Source organism: Rhinopithecus roxellana, chromosome 9, assembly GCF_007565055.1.
Source record: "Rhinopithecus roxellana isolate Shanxi Qingling chromosome 9, ASM756505v1, whole genome shotgun sequence".
NCBI classification, from domain to species: Eukaryota; Metazoa; Chordata; class Mammalia; order Primates; family Cercopithecidae; genus Rhinopithecus; species Rhinopithecus roxellana.
The window spans coordinates 144,021,703-144,037,316 of NC_044557.1; the positions used below are offsets into that span (position 1 = coordinate 144,021,703).

General features: G+C 43.3%; 1 protein-coding gene across 1 annotated transcript in view; it reads left to right on the top strand.

Annotated features, from left to right (window-relative positions):
- The first annotated feature begins 1,854 nt into the window (after positions 1-1,854).
- The window catches only part of LPL (lipoprotein lipase), a 29,665-nt gene continuing 15,905 nt past the window's right edge, over positions 1,855-15,614 (top strand). Inside the window, exons 1-2 of the mRNA XM_010363486.1 lie at positions 1,855-2,602; positions 12,345-12,505. Of these exons, the coding sequence (XP_010361788.1) occupies positions 2,515-2,602; positions 12,345-12,505 (249 nt within the window). The 5' untranslated portion in view covers positions 1,855-2,514. The remainder of the gene's footprint in view (positions 2,603-12,344; positions 12,506-15,614) is intronic.

Below are 15,614 nucleotides of genomic sequence, written 5' to 3' on the forward strand. Positions count from 1 at the left end.
TCCTGCTATAGGGTTAACTTTAGCTTCTTCTCACCTAAAACTTAGTTTGTTACAAAGGAAATGCCAATTATGGAAAAAGTCAAGCCTTTAGCTACTGAAGGCCAAGTAACCTCGCCGAAGTTTGGATGAGTCGCCTCACTAACGCACATGCAATCCTGACCTGGAAATCATGTGAGTTTCTGCGTTAGAAGGCAGGCACCTGATCGCTCCCAGCGCAGCCAATCAGGAGAGAGTGTTGCTGCCACACCCACCTGCTCCGCGCTTGCCCTGGGAGAGGAGCCAACCTGTCTTGCTTTTCTTTTTTTTTTTTTTTAACCAGGCTAAGCTGCTATAAATTAAGTCTTCCTGGAAATCTCTTCAACTCTATTGGACGTGCTAATGGCATAGTTCACTTCAAACTGAATTCATATTTAAATATTACATATCCTCCAACTCTTGAGTGCTTTAATTTTGTTATCTGGTTAGCCTGGGAAATCATTTTAAAAATACGTTATAAGTATAAGACTTCCCTTAGCAATTACATAAAATCTCCTTGCAGTTTTCTGAAAGGCACAGAAGTGCAGTTTGGTTTGGTTGTCTTATCAAAACACATTTATGCATGAAAATAGGCTGCAGGAGTATTCTATATAAGATAGCAGGCATTTCTGCACGTCTGTTTATATGCCATTCACACCATGAACACATCCAATGCAATTGTACTCATCTTCTGTCATTTTTTAAAATTAGAGTTTACTACATGATTTTTGGAGGACGGCCACATCATAGTTATTCATCCCTTGCATGGTCTGTTCCACCACTTCTAAAGTTTTGTGAAGTTTAATTTTTGGCAGGTTTCAAGATTCTCTACACACTTTGTAGGATAGAGCGAATGTGCACAGTATATTGTGTAATAATTGCAATACAAGACAGCGTGTTGTGTTGTGGCATGGAATGCATCAACTTAAAGACAGAACTCTGTTGTACAGAATACAGACTTTTGAAATATTTGGGTATTATCAACTTTTATTTCATTTTTTGAGAAAACCTTAAAAAGCGAGCCCAGTTTTTAAAAAAGCTTTTCATTGTTCTAACCTACAATTGCGCATTGTGTTTGTGTGTGTGTGTGACGGAGGGTTGGATGAGTAAAAGTGGACATTAAAAATATTCAGACTAGAAATATAGTAGATTGGAGGCTCTGATTTGATGAGTCAGTTTCTCAGCCATAAACTGAGAGGGGGTTGGGGATATACTTCATTGTCCTTCCTGGCTAATACAAATCCCTTATATTTAAAAAGATATTATAAGTATTCCAAGCATTTTGGCAGAAAAGCACAGTATCCAATTTTTTTTCTTATTTTATGTGCATGCCTCTTATCTATTTAAAAATAGCTGTATTGACCTATAATTTACACACTATGTAATTCTCCCATTTAAAGTGCACAATTCTATTGCTTTTAGTATATTTACAGAGTTGTGCATCAGCACCATAATGTAATCTAGAACATTGTCATCAACTCTCCCCAAATCTCTCTATTCTTCCCCTCCCCTATTAATTACCCAGCCCCAGGCAACCACTGATCTACTTTTGGTCTCTATAGATTTGTCTATTTGTGGACACTTTAAATGGAATCATACAATATGTGTCATTTGTGACTATTTTCTTTCACTTATAACTCAATACGGTTTTAGATTATTTGACCTCGGTGTTCTGCCTCTGAACACAAAATATTATCCTTGCATTCCTTGATGAGTTTGAGGATTGAGAATAATTTGCATGAGGCAAAAATTAGAAACTAGTTACAGCAAGTAGGCTTTTCTCCATCACATAAGCTGATCCATCTTGCTAGTGTTAAAACACCAGATTGTACCAGCACAAGCTGGGACGCAATGTGTGTCCCTGTATCCCTACATTGACTTTGCGGGGGTGGGGGTGGGGTGCGGGGTGAGTGAGGGAGGACTGCAAGTGACAAACAGGATTCATGGAAAGAGAGGTGTATTAAAGTGCCGGTCAAATGTAATTTAACAGCTAAACTTTCCCTCCTTGGAAAACAGGTGATTGTTGAGTATTTTACGTGAATCGATATAAACCTGTGTTTGGTGCTTAGCCAGGGGGCCCCGGGGAGAGTGGAAACCCTTAGGCTAAGCGAACAGGAGCCTAACAAAGCAAATTTTTCCGTCTGCCCTTTCCTCCTCTTCTCGTTGGCAGGGTTGATCCTCATTACTGTTTGCTCAAACGTTTAGAAGTGAATTTAGGGCCCTCCCCTCAACTTATGATTTTATAGCCAATAGGTGATGAGGTTTATTTGCATATTTCCAGTCACATAAGCAGCCGTGGCGTGAAAACAGTGTCAGACTCCATTCCCTCTCTTCCTCCTCCTCAAGGGAAAGCTGTCCACTTCTAGCTGCCCTGCCCTCCCCTTTAAAGGGCGACTTGCCCAGCGCCGGACCGCGGCTCCAGCCCTCTCCCGCCTCTGGCTCAGCCGGCTCATCAGTCCGTCCGCGCCTTGCAGCTCCTCCAGAGGGACGCGCCCCGAGATGGAGAGCAAAGCCCTGCTCCTGCTGGCCCTGGCCGTGTGGCTCCAGAGTCTGACCGCCTCCCGCGGAGGGGTGGCCGCCGCCGACCGTAAGTTTTGCACGCAGACTCCCCTCCAACTGCAAACCCGGCGGGTGGCCACTTGCCATCCGAACTGAGGATGGGAAGAAGGAAGTTGGAAGGGGCTGTGATGCGCCCGGGGACTCTCCCAGCCTGGGCACTAGCCCGAAAGGGTCCCTGGAGTGGGATCCAGTAGGGGCCGAGAGGGAATCTCCTCCCGATCGTGAAGCGGCGGCGCCCGGTTCCCGCTTTTTCTCTCTCCCGGTTCCCGCGCTGTCCCTTCCACTCTGGCTGGGACCGTTCCCGGGGGCGCGGGCTCCGCCGGAGAGGTTCGGGGGTGTGCGGGGCGGGACGGCGGAGGCGGGGAGTAAGGGCCCGGCTGGCGGTGACCTGCAGTCACCTCCCTGCCGGAGGGGCCCTGGAATGAAAGGCGCACGGGCCAAGGTGACCTCGGCTTGGCTGGGACTGCGGCTCAGCCTCCGCCTGGGGACGCGCGGGCCGACAGGGGCCCCTTCTGGGGAAGCTGAGGCGCGGGAGGCGTTCCGGGCATCTCAGCCGCACAGGGGACGCTCGCCCTCGCTGCGCTGTGGGAGTGGCAGTGGGTGTGAGGGTGTAGAAGGAACGCGTGGCGCGGAGTCCTGGGGACACGGCGTCCCGCCCGCTATAGGGCGCCCGGGACTCTCGCCAGCTTCCAGGCTCACATGCCCTCTTTTCTTAGTTCCCTGAGAACCCAGTGAGGGGCTGACCCTCCCGAAAACGTGGCGCAGCCACCAGCAATCTGTGGCCGCCGACTCGGGGGTTGCCAGGTCTGCACTTGGCCACCCTTCCTGTCCTGGGGGCTGAGGCCAGCTCCGGGCGCCCGGCCCCATGGCGCGGCTGCGAGCACGTGGGATTGCGGGGCGCCGCGGGGAGGCCGCGGGCACAACCTAGGTCACTGCAGCCAGGGAACCGCCCCCGCTCGCTAGGGTCCAGGCGTTCGGGTCCAGACGAGAATGTCTCAGACCTGTCCGCAATGGAGGCAGTCTGCTTAATTCAAAACTCGATTCAGTTAACATGCAACAGCAATATAGAGAGCAGCTGAAGCCATTCATAACACGGGCCAACATTTCCTCTTTTCTTCCTTGCTGGAATTGCAATTAGGGCGGTGTCGCTTGGTTGTGCTCTCAGGCGGCACGTCCACGGCGGTTCAAGTTATGATGGAGTCTATGGCTTGGATTGCCACTGAACGTTTGTTTTATTTTGGCATTAATTTGTGAAACATTTTTGTTAGGTTAAAAAAAAAAAGTTGGCAGGGAGCAGTGGCTCACCCATGTAGTCCCAGCACTTTAGGAGGCCGAGGCCGGAAGATAGCTTGAGCCCAGAAGTTCCAGACCAGCCTGGGCAACATAGGGGAACACCCTCTCTATAAAAAAAAAAATACAAAAATTAGCCGGGCATGGTGGCCTGTGCCTGTGGTCCCAGCTAGTCAGCAGGCTGAGGAGAGATCACTTGAGCCAGGGAGTTCCAGGAGGCTGCAGTGGGCTGTGATTATCCCACTGCACTTCATCCTGGGTGACAGTCTCACACACACACACACACACACACACACACACAAACGCTAAGTATAGATTCCATCAAAGCAAAATTGGATTTAAAAAAAAAAGTATCTTTTCTATTGAATCAGTTTGAAAACACTGGAGACTCGATGAGAAAAGTCTTCAACATCTCAGGTGGGGTATGTTTCCCTTTGTACTGCTTAACGCTGACAAGAAGATGGTAGGAGCGAACTCCAAATTCTTATTTCAGAAAGCACACCATAGAATAACATTATTTTCATTGCAAAACAAGCACCAAAATATGTCATCACATTCAAGTTTTTGCTAGGCTCCCTTACAGGTTCAAGACCCTACATTCTTGGGAGTCAGTGTCACCTGTCTGGGTTTAGGTTCCTCAACTCTGAGATGAGTTTGGATGAGGCCAATGTTCTCTGAGGCCGGTGTAACTCTTGACTCTTTAAGTGGACACTTATGTGATTAATTAGTTTATTGAGTTGTAGCCAACACATGCTTTTCTTGGCTGTCAATATATTAAGGAAGGATTATTTCAAAGTAGACTTGAAACGACTGCCTCTCATCTCCTCCACTTTCACTCTACTCACCCAATATATAATGCCTCTCTCATCACAGAAACTTTCTCCCTCTTTCTCCCCCAGGTGCATTCATCTAGGAAGGTAAGAATTTTAGGGAGAGAAAGATGTCACTGTGGTAGAGAGGCAGCACCTCCTCTGGGCTTTTGAGTTTACTTATTCATTCTGGATTCTTTCTAAGAAGAATATGAGAACAAGAGGCACTGCCCTCAGGCACTTTGTCCTGGGAGCCAGCACCATTTCTGCATGGCCCCAGTTAGGAAATGTGAAGAGCTAGGAGAGGGAGAGTATGGTCAGTGCTTAGCAGCTCAAGTTCTGCTTGCCTGGCCATCGTGAATTTCCAGGCTATCTTCCGAGTTGAACATGATGGCAAAGGAGAGCAAAATAGCAGATGTCACTGGAGGAGAGCTCAGTGAGGGAATGATTAATAGCTGTATTGAAAGGTGGGAGTCAGGTACGGGGGAAGAGCTGTGACGGAAAATTTTCTCTTTCTTTCAGCAGCTTATTTTTAACTCAGCTCTCTATTCTTACTTTATTATGGAGGAAAAACCAGGCCATACAGTTTACTGCCTTATGCCAGATTGTTCAAGAAAGTGTCTTGCAACTTACAACATTTTGCAGCTAGTTTCTTCTGTGACCACCACAAAGACCACACTGACTTAAATATGAAGATGTTCCAGCCATCAAAATGATGGCTGATGATTTTCGATCACAAAGTGTAAGGAAAGTATTCAAGACACGAGTATCATGATTTTTTAAGGTCTGGATGAAGAGACCATTTGGATTTACGCATAAGGTAAATTCCAACTTTTATGGTAATAAAAACAACAAAAACACGTATCAGTGTAAAGCTTTGGGATCATTTATCCATTAACTGAGTTTGTCACCACAGTGAACTAAATACCATTTATCAGCAGAGACTTTCAAAGCTGGGAGTAAAATCTTTGTCACAGTGCTTTTGTCACATTCTGTCTTTGGAAAAGTTGAAGGCTCCATTAGTTTCTGAAGGACTAATAGGATAGGGTTCCAATTTAGAGGCTAAGAGTTTGAAATTTACTCTGAACAATGTCTGTTCATTAGACTGCATGACTGCACTTTGCTGTCTTGTGGCCATTTTAAGATTGTCTGTGTGCACTGACACCCTTTGACTGCTCAACAATAGGTATCTACTACGAAGGAAGGAATGGATTATCTTAGGTGAATATATATATATATATAAGTTCTGCTAGAAGTGAGCCTATTAAACTTGTGCCAGTTCATTCCTTTTGCTCTTCCTAGTCTGTGCTCTCAGAATGATCAGATGCTATCTAAGTAGTTTGGTGATTTTGACTGTTTGATTGAATGAAAGAAAATGTCTCCCGCCATTATTTGACAGTAGAATAGAACAAAGATGACCCAATTGGGGTGGCCACACTTTGTCTAATCCAGCCACCTTGCTCACAGCACTCAACCCACTTTGGTGTGTGTGCTCATCTGTGTTTTCATACATGTTGAAGTCTCTTTCTATGCAGTCAGGTAGGGGTAATACCATTCTGGCTTGGATTAATTTGAGTGTAGTACAAAGTTTAGAGAAGCTTTTAAGTAGCATGAAAAGTCAGATGCTTTTGGAGGGATCATGGTGAATGTAGGTAATTAGATTTGCATTTAGAGAGCCTCAACAGCCCTTCATTCAAGGTACAGCTATCATGACATCAATAATGTACCTTTGAAAAAAAATTGGCTGCAGAATTAATTATGGTGAAGAATAGTATAGAAGTTAGCACTTACATTTTAACTAAAAAGAATAGCATCCCTATGTTTACGCAGCCTTCCTCCCAATAAAACAATTGTTGGCAAAGTAATCATGAACTTTCATTGTGTTAGTTTAAGACAACTAGATGTTTCCATTTGCCATCCTCAGCAACAAGAAGTAGTCTCAGATTAACCATGTAAACATTTTGTATTTCACTTAAAAAAATCTTGACTTAAATATGCCTATGTGATGACACTCAACCAAATTATTTCATTAACCAGTCCACAAGATCCCTTTAAATAATGAAGGCTTATTCACACTTGATGGTCTAATTCAGTGGGGAAATTTTAACACACATCTCTGAACCTATTTTTTAACCCCTCTTTTCAGTAGTATGGAAGGTTACCCCTAATACTGGAGAAAATTCAGGGTAAAATTCACGTGATACATACAGGATTTATTTTTACTATTCCATTAATAAAACAATTTTTATAAAAATAAAAAGTAGGCTGGCACAGTGGCTCACACCTGTAATCACAGTACTTTGGGAGGCCGAGGCGGGTGGATCATGAGGTCAGGAGTTCAAGACCAGCGTGGACAGAATGGTGAAACCCCATCTCTACTAAAAATACAAAAAATAGCCAGATGTGGTGTCAGGTGCCTTTAATCCCAGCTACTTGGGAGGCTGAGGCAGAGAATGGTTTGAATCCAGGAGGCAAAGTTTGCAGTGAGCCAAGGTCACGCCACTGCACTCCAGCCTGGGCGACAGAGCAAGACTCCGTCTCAAAAAATAGTAATAAAATAAAATAAAGTAAAGCTGCTTGTTAGATAAGAGCATTGTTTACATTGGAATATCTGAACAGACCAATCAATTCAGTCTGATCATGATATTGATGTTTTTCTTCACCAAATCGACCACATCAGTAATTCAGTTTGTTCTTCAACAAACACTGCCTGAGTCGATAACTATGACTATCAGTCTCAGAGAGCAAAGGAATTACTGAGGAAGTCCTGTAGGAATGAGAGAAAAGAGGAGAAAGAGAGAAAGGGGTGGGGAGATAAAGGGAGAATAGAAATTCCAAAGAGAATTGCATTCTCATTGAGTTCTTGTACCTCATGTCATTGCATAAATGTTCATGTCACTCATGTGATGACTTTGATCTGCCTTTAAAGCATCATCTGTTGCTTTCCTGGGATGCTCAATGCTTCCCTCTTTCTAGCAACAAGAATTCCCACTCTTCCCCCTATACATTTGTCTATGTGCTTTAACTTCTCAGCCTAACTTTGTCTCTGTGAGTTATTAACTATGTTAGAATAAATTCTTTGTCTTTGTTTACACACTCAGATTTGTAGCTACTTATTTAGGAATTTAGGAATAAAGATTCCATAGTCAGGAAAGGCATAATTTATAACTTGCGTGTTGCCCAAAACTCTCCCCTAAGTGCTTAATACAGACATTTCTGATGAGGCCTGATTGGCAGGTGGTACAGAGATGCTAAGTTAAATTCAGGTTGGAGGCCTGCCTTTCCTTCCTTCCTTCCTTCCTTCCTTCCTTCCTTCCTTCCTTCCTTCCTTCCTTCCTTCCTTCCTTCCTCCCTCCCTCCCTCCCTCCCTCCCTCCCTGCTTCCCTTCCCTTCTGTTCTCTTCCCTTCCCTTCCTCCTGTACTCCTCTTCTTTCTCAATTCTAAGGTGGCCTTAATTTCTAAGGGACATGGTAAAAGACAGTCTAGTTGGATGAGTGCAGTCACTTATATTATTTCCATGTATGGAAACGAATAGTTTCTTTATTAACAGCTCCATCAAATCAGTCCACCTGCTGCCCAGTAGCAATCACAGAATACACTGGAACAACTAAATATACTGACTGCTCCACAGCCAGGGTCCATCGTCCTACCCATCGCTACATGGTCTAAGTCAGTTACTAGAGAGCTGATTGAAGTTTGGGAAGCACATTCATCTTTAGGACACTGAGACATCCTCGGGGGGATGCAAACACAGATAGTGTGAAAATATCAGACCATCCAAGAAAAGGAAAGTCTGACTAAGTGCCAGTAAGATTTACTATTTCATATCTGACATAGAATTGAAACCATCACATAGCACATAGAGTGGCACTATTTTCCTGTCAAATGAAAATCATTTGCTTTAAAAGTGAAATGAAAGTCTCTAAATACAAATTTACTAGAGGATGTGTAAATTTCCTACTTTCCATTACATGCTCTGGACCCAACAGAGGGAAACTGGAGCTGTCAGTGAGCCATGCATGCAATCTGGTACAGGATCTATGGATTGAACAGACTTTTTTTTTTTTTCACGGAACTACACGAAGCCAGTCTTGGTCATTTCAAAGAAAATTTGTGGTCATTTCAAAACCATCAGCAATTCCAGGGACACCAAATTGCATAATTCGAGGGGAAAGTGGACTAAAAGTGAATGGCAGCCTCTGGAGTTGTACTGAGCAATATTCTTAAAATATCAATTTGGCAAATAGGTGGTAAGCTAGATCTGTCTGCCAGGTTGTTCAGATCATCTCTGCTTTAAAAAGATTGATAATAGAATACGTTAAAATAAGACTGGTGGAGAGGTATGAGCTATTTAAGGTGGAAAGATGTGGGAGAGGGTGAAATTAACTTAGTTTTAAATTTTCTAAAGCACTTTTTAACAGGAAAAGAAGTTCTTAGGCACTCAAAGCAGAATTAGATCAAAAGTATTCAATACTCTTTTCCATTATCAGATAAATAGTAAAGCTAACAGAATGCTCTCTGGTTGGGAAGGAAGAAGACGACCAACATCTTCAAATAAAGATGAGAGGGAGAGCATATTCTTGTTGGGTGGATGCTGTGCAGTTTTACTATATGCAAATGAAAAGAGCTTTAAAGATCAATAGTTTAGCATAGATTCTTATTTGAATAAATGATCTTGGAGTGTTTACTCATTGTGACAAAACTCCTTTTTTCATAATTAGAATCATTAAGAAATTTCTCCTACATTTTAGATGATGGAGGTGTATGTGCACATGTATGTGTACGTGTGTGTGATCAACTCATTGCATATTTCTTAAACCACAATATTGTTTAAGGAATTTTAGAAAATAAATACTCAATAGGAAAATGTTGGCCAATCCTAGATAATTAGATAAGGCTGACTCAAATGCCTGTACTTTCTTTTTATTATCATTATTATTATACTTTAAGTTATAGAGTACATGTGCACAACGTGCAGGTTTGTTACATATGTATACATGTGCCATATTGGTGTGCTGCACCCATTAAATCGTCATTTACATTATATCTCCTAATGCTATCCCTAATATCTCCTAACGCTATCCCTCCCCCTTCCCCCGACCCCATGACAGGCCCCGGTGTGTGATGTTCCCTGCCCTGTGTCCAAGTGTTCTCAATGTTCAATTCCCACCTATGAGTGAGAACATGCGGTGTTTGGTTTTCTGTCCTTGTGACAGTTTGCTCAGAATGGTAGTTTCCAGCTTCATTCATGTCCCTACAAAGGTCAGGAACTCATCCTTCCTTATGGCTGCATAGTATTCCATGGTGTATATGTGCCACATTTTCTTAATCCAGCTTATCATTGATGGGCATTTGGGTTGGTTCCAAGTCTTTGCTATTGTGAATAGTGCTGCAAGAACATACGTGTGCATGTGTCTTTATAGCAGCATGATTTATAATCCTTTGGGTATATACCCAGTAATGGGATGGCTGGGTCAAATGGTATTTCTAGTTCTAGATCCTTGAGGAATCGCCACACTGTCTTCCACAATGGTTGACTAGTTTACAGTCCCACCAACAGTCTAAAAGCATTCCTATTTCTCCACATCCTCTCCAGCACCTGTTGTTTCCTGACTTTTTAATGATCGCCATTCTTTTTTTTTTTTTTTTTTTTTTTTGAGGCGAAGTCTCGCTCTGTCGCCCGGACTGGAGTGCAGTGGCCGGATCTCAGCTCACTGCAAGCTCCGCCTCCCGGGTTTGCGCCATTCTCCCGCCTCAGCCTCCCGAGTAGCTGGGACTACAGGCGCCCGCCACCTCGCCCGGCTAGTTTTTTTTTTGTATTTTTAGTAGAGACGGGGTTTCACTGTGTTAGTCAGGATGGTCTCGATCTCCTGACCTCGTGATCCGCCCGTCTCGGCCTCCCAAAGTGCTGGGATTACAGGCTTGAACCACCGCGCCCGGCCTAATGATCGCCATTCTAACTGATGTGAAATGGTATCTCATTGTGGTTTTGATTTGCTCAAATGCCTGTATTTTCACTGTTGTTACTATGCCACTCTTATTTTTATTATTGGCCTGACTTCTGCAGTTATTTTGATATTACAGATTTTTAAATTTTGAGTTGAAAAAAAAAGAGCAAATTTAGATTAAGAAAAGAGAAGTAGTCCTAGCAGCCTCACGAATCTCCTGAAAGTTTGAATGGCAAAATCTAAAATCTACAAATTATTACCTTCTTATGGTAAATAGGTAGGATTTATGGGTTGTTTTCTTTTTTTACTTTTTTACTTGAAAATTAAATGATTTCCTTTAACATAACTTCCCTTTGATTGTGCTCTGCTTTGTGAAGTCTGATTTTATTTGCAATATAATTTACTTCAACTATTCACTGTACCCCATGAAGATTTAGCAGCATTTATATTATTGTCCATAGTTTCAAAGTTCTCTTCTCACCAAGTCTGGGATTAACTATGAAGAACCAAACTGAACCCTTTCTACAACAACCTTTGCTGTGGTTTTCAAGTTTTACCTTTGTGTGGAAGATTGTAATGACATAGTGGGAAAATAAATACTTGGGGAGAGAATTAACCATGGCTCATACACAGCACGGGTATTTCTAGACAACCTACTAAATGATTTCTTAGAACATTTTGAAGTATATCTTGCCATAGGAGTGGGAACAGTTTCATACAAAAGCTTCCTCATGCTTCCAACTTTTCCTTAAAAATTTTTTTTAAATTATTTTATTAAAACTAGAGGCCCGGCCTGATGGCTCACACTAGTAATCCCAGCACTTTAGGAGGCTGAGGCAGGTAAATCACTTGAGGCCAGGAGTTTGAGACCAGCCTGGCCAACACGGTGAAACCTCGTCTCTACTAAAAATACAAAAATTAACCAGATCTGGTGGCTCATGCCTGTAATCCCAGCAGTTTAGGAGGCTGAGGCTCAAGGTGGATCACTTGAGCTCAGGAAATGGAGACCACCCTGGGCAACATGGCAAAACTTCATCTCTACAATAAATGCAAATTAGCCTGGTGTGGTGACACATGCCTGTGGTCCCAGCTACTCAGGAAGCTGAGGTGGGAGGATCACTTGAGGTTTACGGTGCAGTGAGCCAAGATTGCACCACTGCACTCCTTTGACCTGGGACACAGAAAGAGACCCTGTCTCAAAAAATAAAACAAAACAAAACACCCCCCACAAATAGTGGAACTATAGCACACAAGAGTCATGCATGAGTCAATGTTCTCCAGGAAAGGGAGCTTCAAAGTAGAATTGAGAGACCTGGTTCTGATCCTCACCCTCCCACTAATACCTGGGTAACCTTGGCCAAGTCACTTAAATTCATGTCTTGAGAGAAGATAGAATTAACTGAGGAATCCCCAAATAGCAGTTCACTTACTTGAAATCATGAACATACACACACGCACCCCGACTAAGGAGAGCTTCAGGAATGGCTGGAAGACTTAGGAGAGGTCAATGGTGACAATCTTAATTCAGAGTTAAGGTTGTCTATCAACTTTGCTCAATGTTGGAGGATCTGTTGTTCTCTTGCAATCCACATTTGTTTTTGAAAACACTTCAGAAACAAAAATAGCATCAGCGGTGGTTACCTGTGAACCTAAAACATACCATCTCAATGAATAAAACCAAGCAACCCTCCAGTTAACCTCATATCCAATTTTTCTTTTTCAGAAAGAAGAGATTTTATTGACATCGAAAGTAAATTTGCCCTAAGGACCCCTGAAGACACAGCTGAGGACACTTGCCACCTCATTCCTGGAGCAGCAGAGTCTGTGGCGACCTGTCACTTCAATCACAGCAGCAAAACCTTCATGGTGATCCACGGCTGGACGGTAAGGGAGACTCTTTGGGGAAGAGGGGATTAGGGTGGTGAGGTATCCTGATGGGCCTGCCCTAGTTGTTGGGGAGCCAGTGACGGGTCCACACCCCATATCTCGCGTGGCTCTCCTTTACACTTAAATAAACACAGTTCTGGCTCAGGTGGATCTGAAGCCACAGGTTCATGAGAACTCCCCCTAGGCAGTGCCAGCCTTCATTTTAACACCGTACCTGATTGGTGTTCTTGAGTCAGAGCTTCCTGTGAGGTGGGTAAAGGCCGCTCTGCCCAGCTACAGAGCAGAAGATAGGTGATTGCTGTGGAGAACCAGTGGAACCCTGGCATGATCCTGCATCATCCAGCACATTGCCAGGAGAACCTTTCTAAAGAAGGCAGCATGGAAGAGTGAGGAGAGGGCTGGAGCGGAGTGAGGAAGTGTGGGGTGCATGTTGGCTTTGCCATTCTCCAGCTCTGTGCTATGGATCAAGTCACTTGTCATCTCTGAGCCTCCATTTACTGATCTGTAAAGCAGAGGTTGCACTACCTATTCCTAAGAACACTCTACTTCCAAAATTTTCAGTTGTAAACTTTAGGGAACTTTTCTGGAAATTTTTAAAAAAAGGGTTGGGCCGGGAACTGACATGCCAGATGATTAGAAAAAGTGAAACTGTGATTAAATTTACTTTTAAAAAATATTGATAAAAGTCCTCTCTCTAATATGTCATATGGTCACTTTACATTATGTAGTCCTTGCTTAGTTTGTTTTAAAATGTTTCAATCCCAAGTGGGTAGACTGTGTAATTTATTTAAAAGGATTTATGTAAAATGGATTGTAAAAGATATATTATCTATCCATTATGTCAGAGCTTGTGAATATTATAATACTAATTTCTAGTGAGAACTAGCTAAAAATAACATTCATCTAGTCCACATTTCCTTTCCTATATAATTTAAGTGACTTTGTTATTGACTGAAGAGGACAATTGCTACAATTTTAATAGAGATGAAGACTACTACCAACAGAATTCACACAGATGTTTACTAAAATATAGCCATTTACTATGTTAACATAGTAAATTCAATATTTTGTGATAAAAGTTCAAATTCCTAAACATAAATCCTTTTATATTTTAATAGGTATAAGTAGGAAAAAGGAATCTTCTTCTTTTTTGAGATGGAGTCTCACTCTATTGCCCAGGCTGGAGTGCAGTGGCACGATCTCAGCTCACTGCAACCTCTGCCACCTGGCCTCAGGAGATTCTCCTGCCTCACCCTCCCAACTGGCTGGGACTACAGGCACCCACCACCACACCCGGCTAATTTTGGTATTTTTAGCACAAGCGGGGTTTCACCCTGCTGACCAGGCTAGTCTCAAACTCCTGACCTCAAGTGATCCACCCACCTTGGCCTCCCAAAAGTGTTGGGATTATGGGTGTGAGCCATTGCGTCTAGCCCAGAAAAAAGGAATCTTTAGAGGCCCTTTGGTTATATGCAGAAATTGACTTTTAATACTTTTCAAAAAATCTGAGCTTAATAAGTACACTTATACAACAGAAATAAATTGAGGATCTCAGGAATCTCAATCTTATCCCTGAGAGAATTTTACACTTTGGGAAGTTATGGAAAAAAACGTGTCTTTTTCATACCAAGATGACATGACCAACCCAGTATCAACAGATGGTGCCACTTCCTACCATTGGTCCTACCGCCCCACTAAGCCCACCTGTATCTTTCATATCATGTGTCCTGACATTTTGAGTGCTTGAGCCCAGAGACTGTTATCTGGCTGTGGGACTGAGTTGGGTCTGTGCAAGAATTAAGCCAGCCACACTGATCTTGATTATCTCAGTGAACTCACTGGCAGGGTCAGGTGGCCCACCTGGTACAGGCAGCAGGGAGGGCTTCACTTCAGCTGCATGTCTAAAAACCAAAGATTTAAAACACAGTAATTATTGAACCTCAGAAGAAATACTCAGATTGGAAGAACTTAGAAAATAAGACCCTTTTTGAGTTGAGGAAGGTGAGTACTTGAATTTTTCACTCGCTTTGTTTGTGGTTACTTACATCACTATTTTATGTTGATCAGAAAGAAAGGATCCAATTAGCTATTGTGCAGTTAATAAAAGTGTCAGTCACCATAGGAGTAAGTTGGATGACCAGCCCTTTGAGATTGCTTACCTTAGAAACACTGGGCCAGGAGCAGTGGCTCATGCCTGTGATCCCAGCACTTTGGGAGGCCAAGGCAGGCAGATCACTGGAGGTCAGGAGTTTGAGACCAGCCTGGCCAACATGGGGAAACCCCATCTCTACTAAAAAAAATAGCCAGGGGTGGTGGTACGTGCTTGTAGTCCCAGCTACTCAAGAGGCTGAGGCAGGAGAATTGCTTGAACCAAGGAGGCGGAGGTTGCAGTGAGCTGAGATCATGCCACTGCACTCCAGCCTGGGTGAGACAGTGAGACTCTGCCAAAAGAAAGGAAAGAAAGGAGGGAAAGAAAGGAGGGGAAAAAAGGAAGGAAGGAGGGAAAGAAGGAAGGGAGGGAGGTAAGGAGGAAGGGAGGGAGGACAAAGAAAAGAGAAACACTGGTAGTACAGAAAAACTTCTAACAGGGGCCTAGAGTAAACCCAGTTTTCTTGCTTTATCTGAAATAAGCTGCCTGGGGACTCACGGGCACAGATGAAGGGAACTGAGGAGGCTCTCTAGCTGTGTCACGAGATTCCCAAAAGAATGCTTAGCATGTAGCATGCATGTGATGCATCCCAGCATGTTGCTTAGACACAGCTATCTTGGAGCTTTGCCACTTGCTTGGATGTCATTGGCTTTAAGTACAGGGTTCCCATTGTGAAGTAGGGGATCCTGGCTGAAACAGGGAGCCATTAACATTACGAAGAAATGACATCATCCTCTCTTGATCTTGAAAGCCAACTACAAAGGGTGCCCAACGCCCCAACCTTGAAGGGAGGCGAAGGCGTGTGGGACTGGACCGATTCCTCAGGGTTCTGCTCCTAGTCAGGTGCTCCTGCTAGTTTCCTCAAAGACCTACTTTGCATTCAGACCAATCTTTCCTCTTAATAGTATAAATGATCAAAATTTTACTCAATGTCTAAAATATACTTTTCAAATGGAA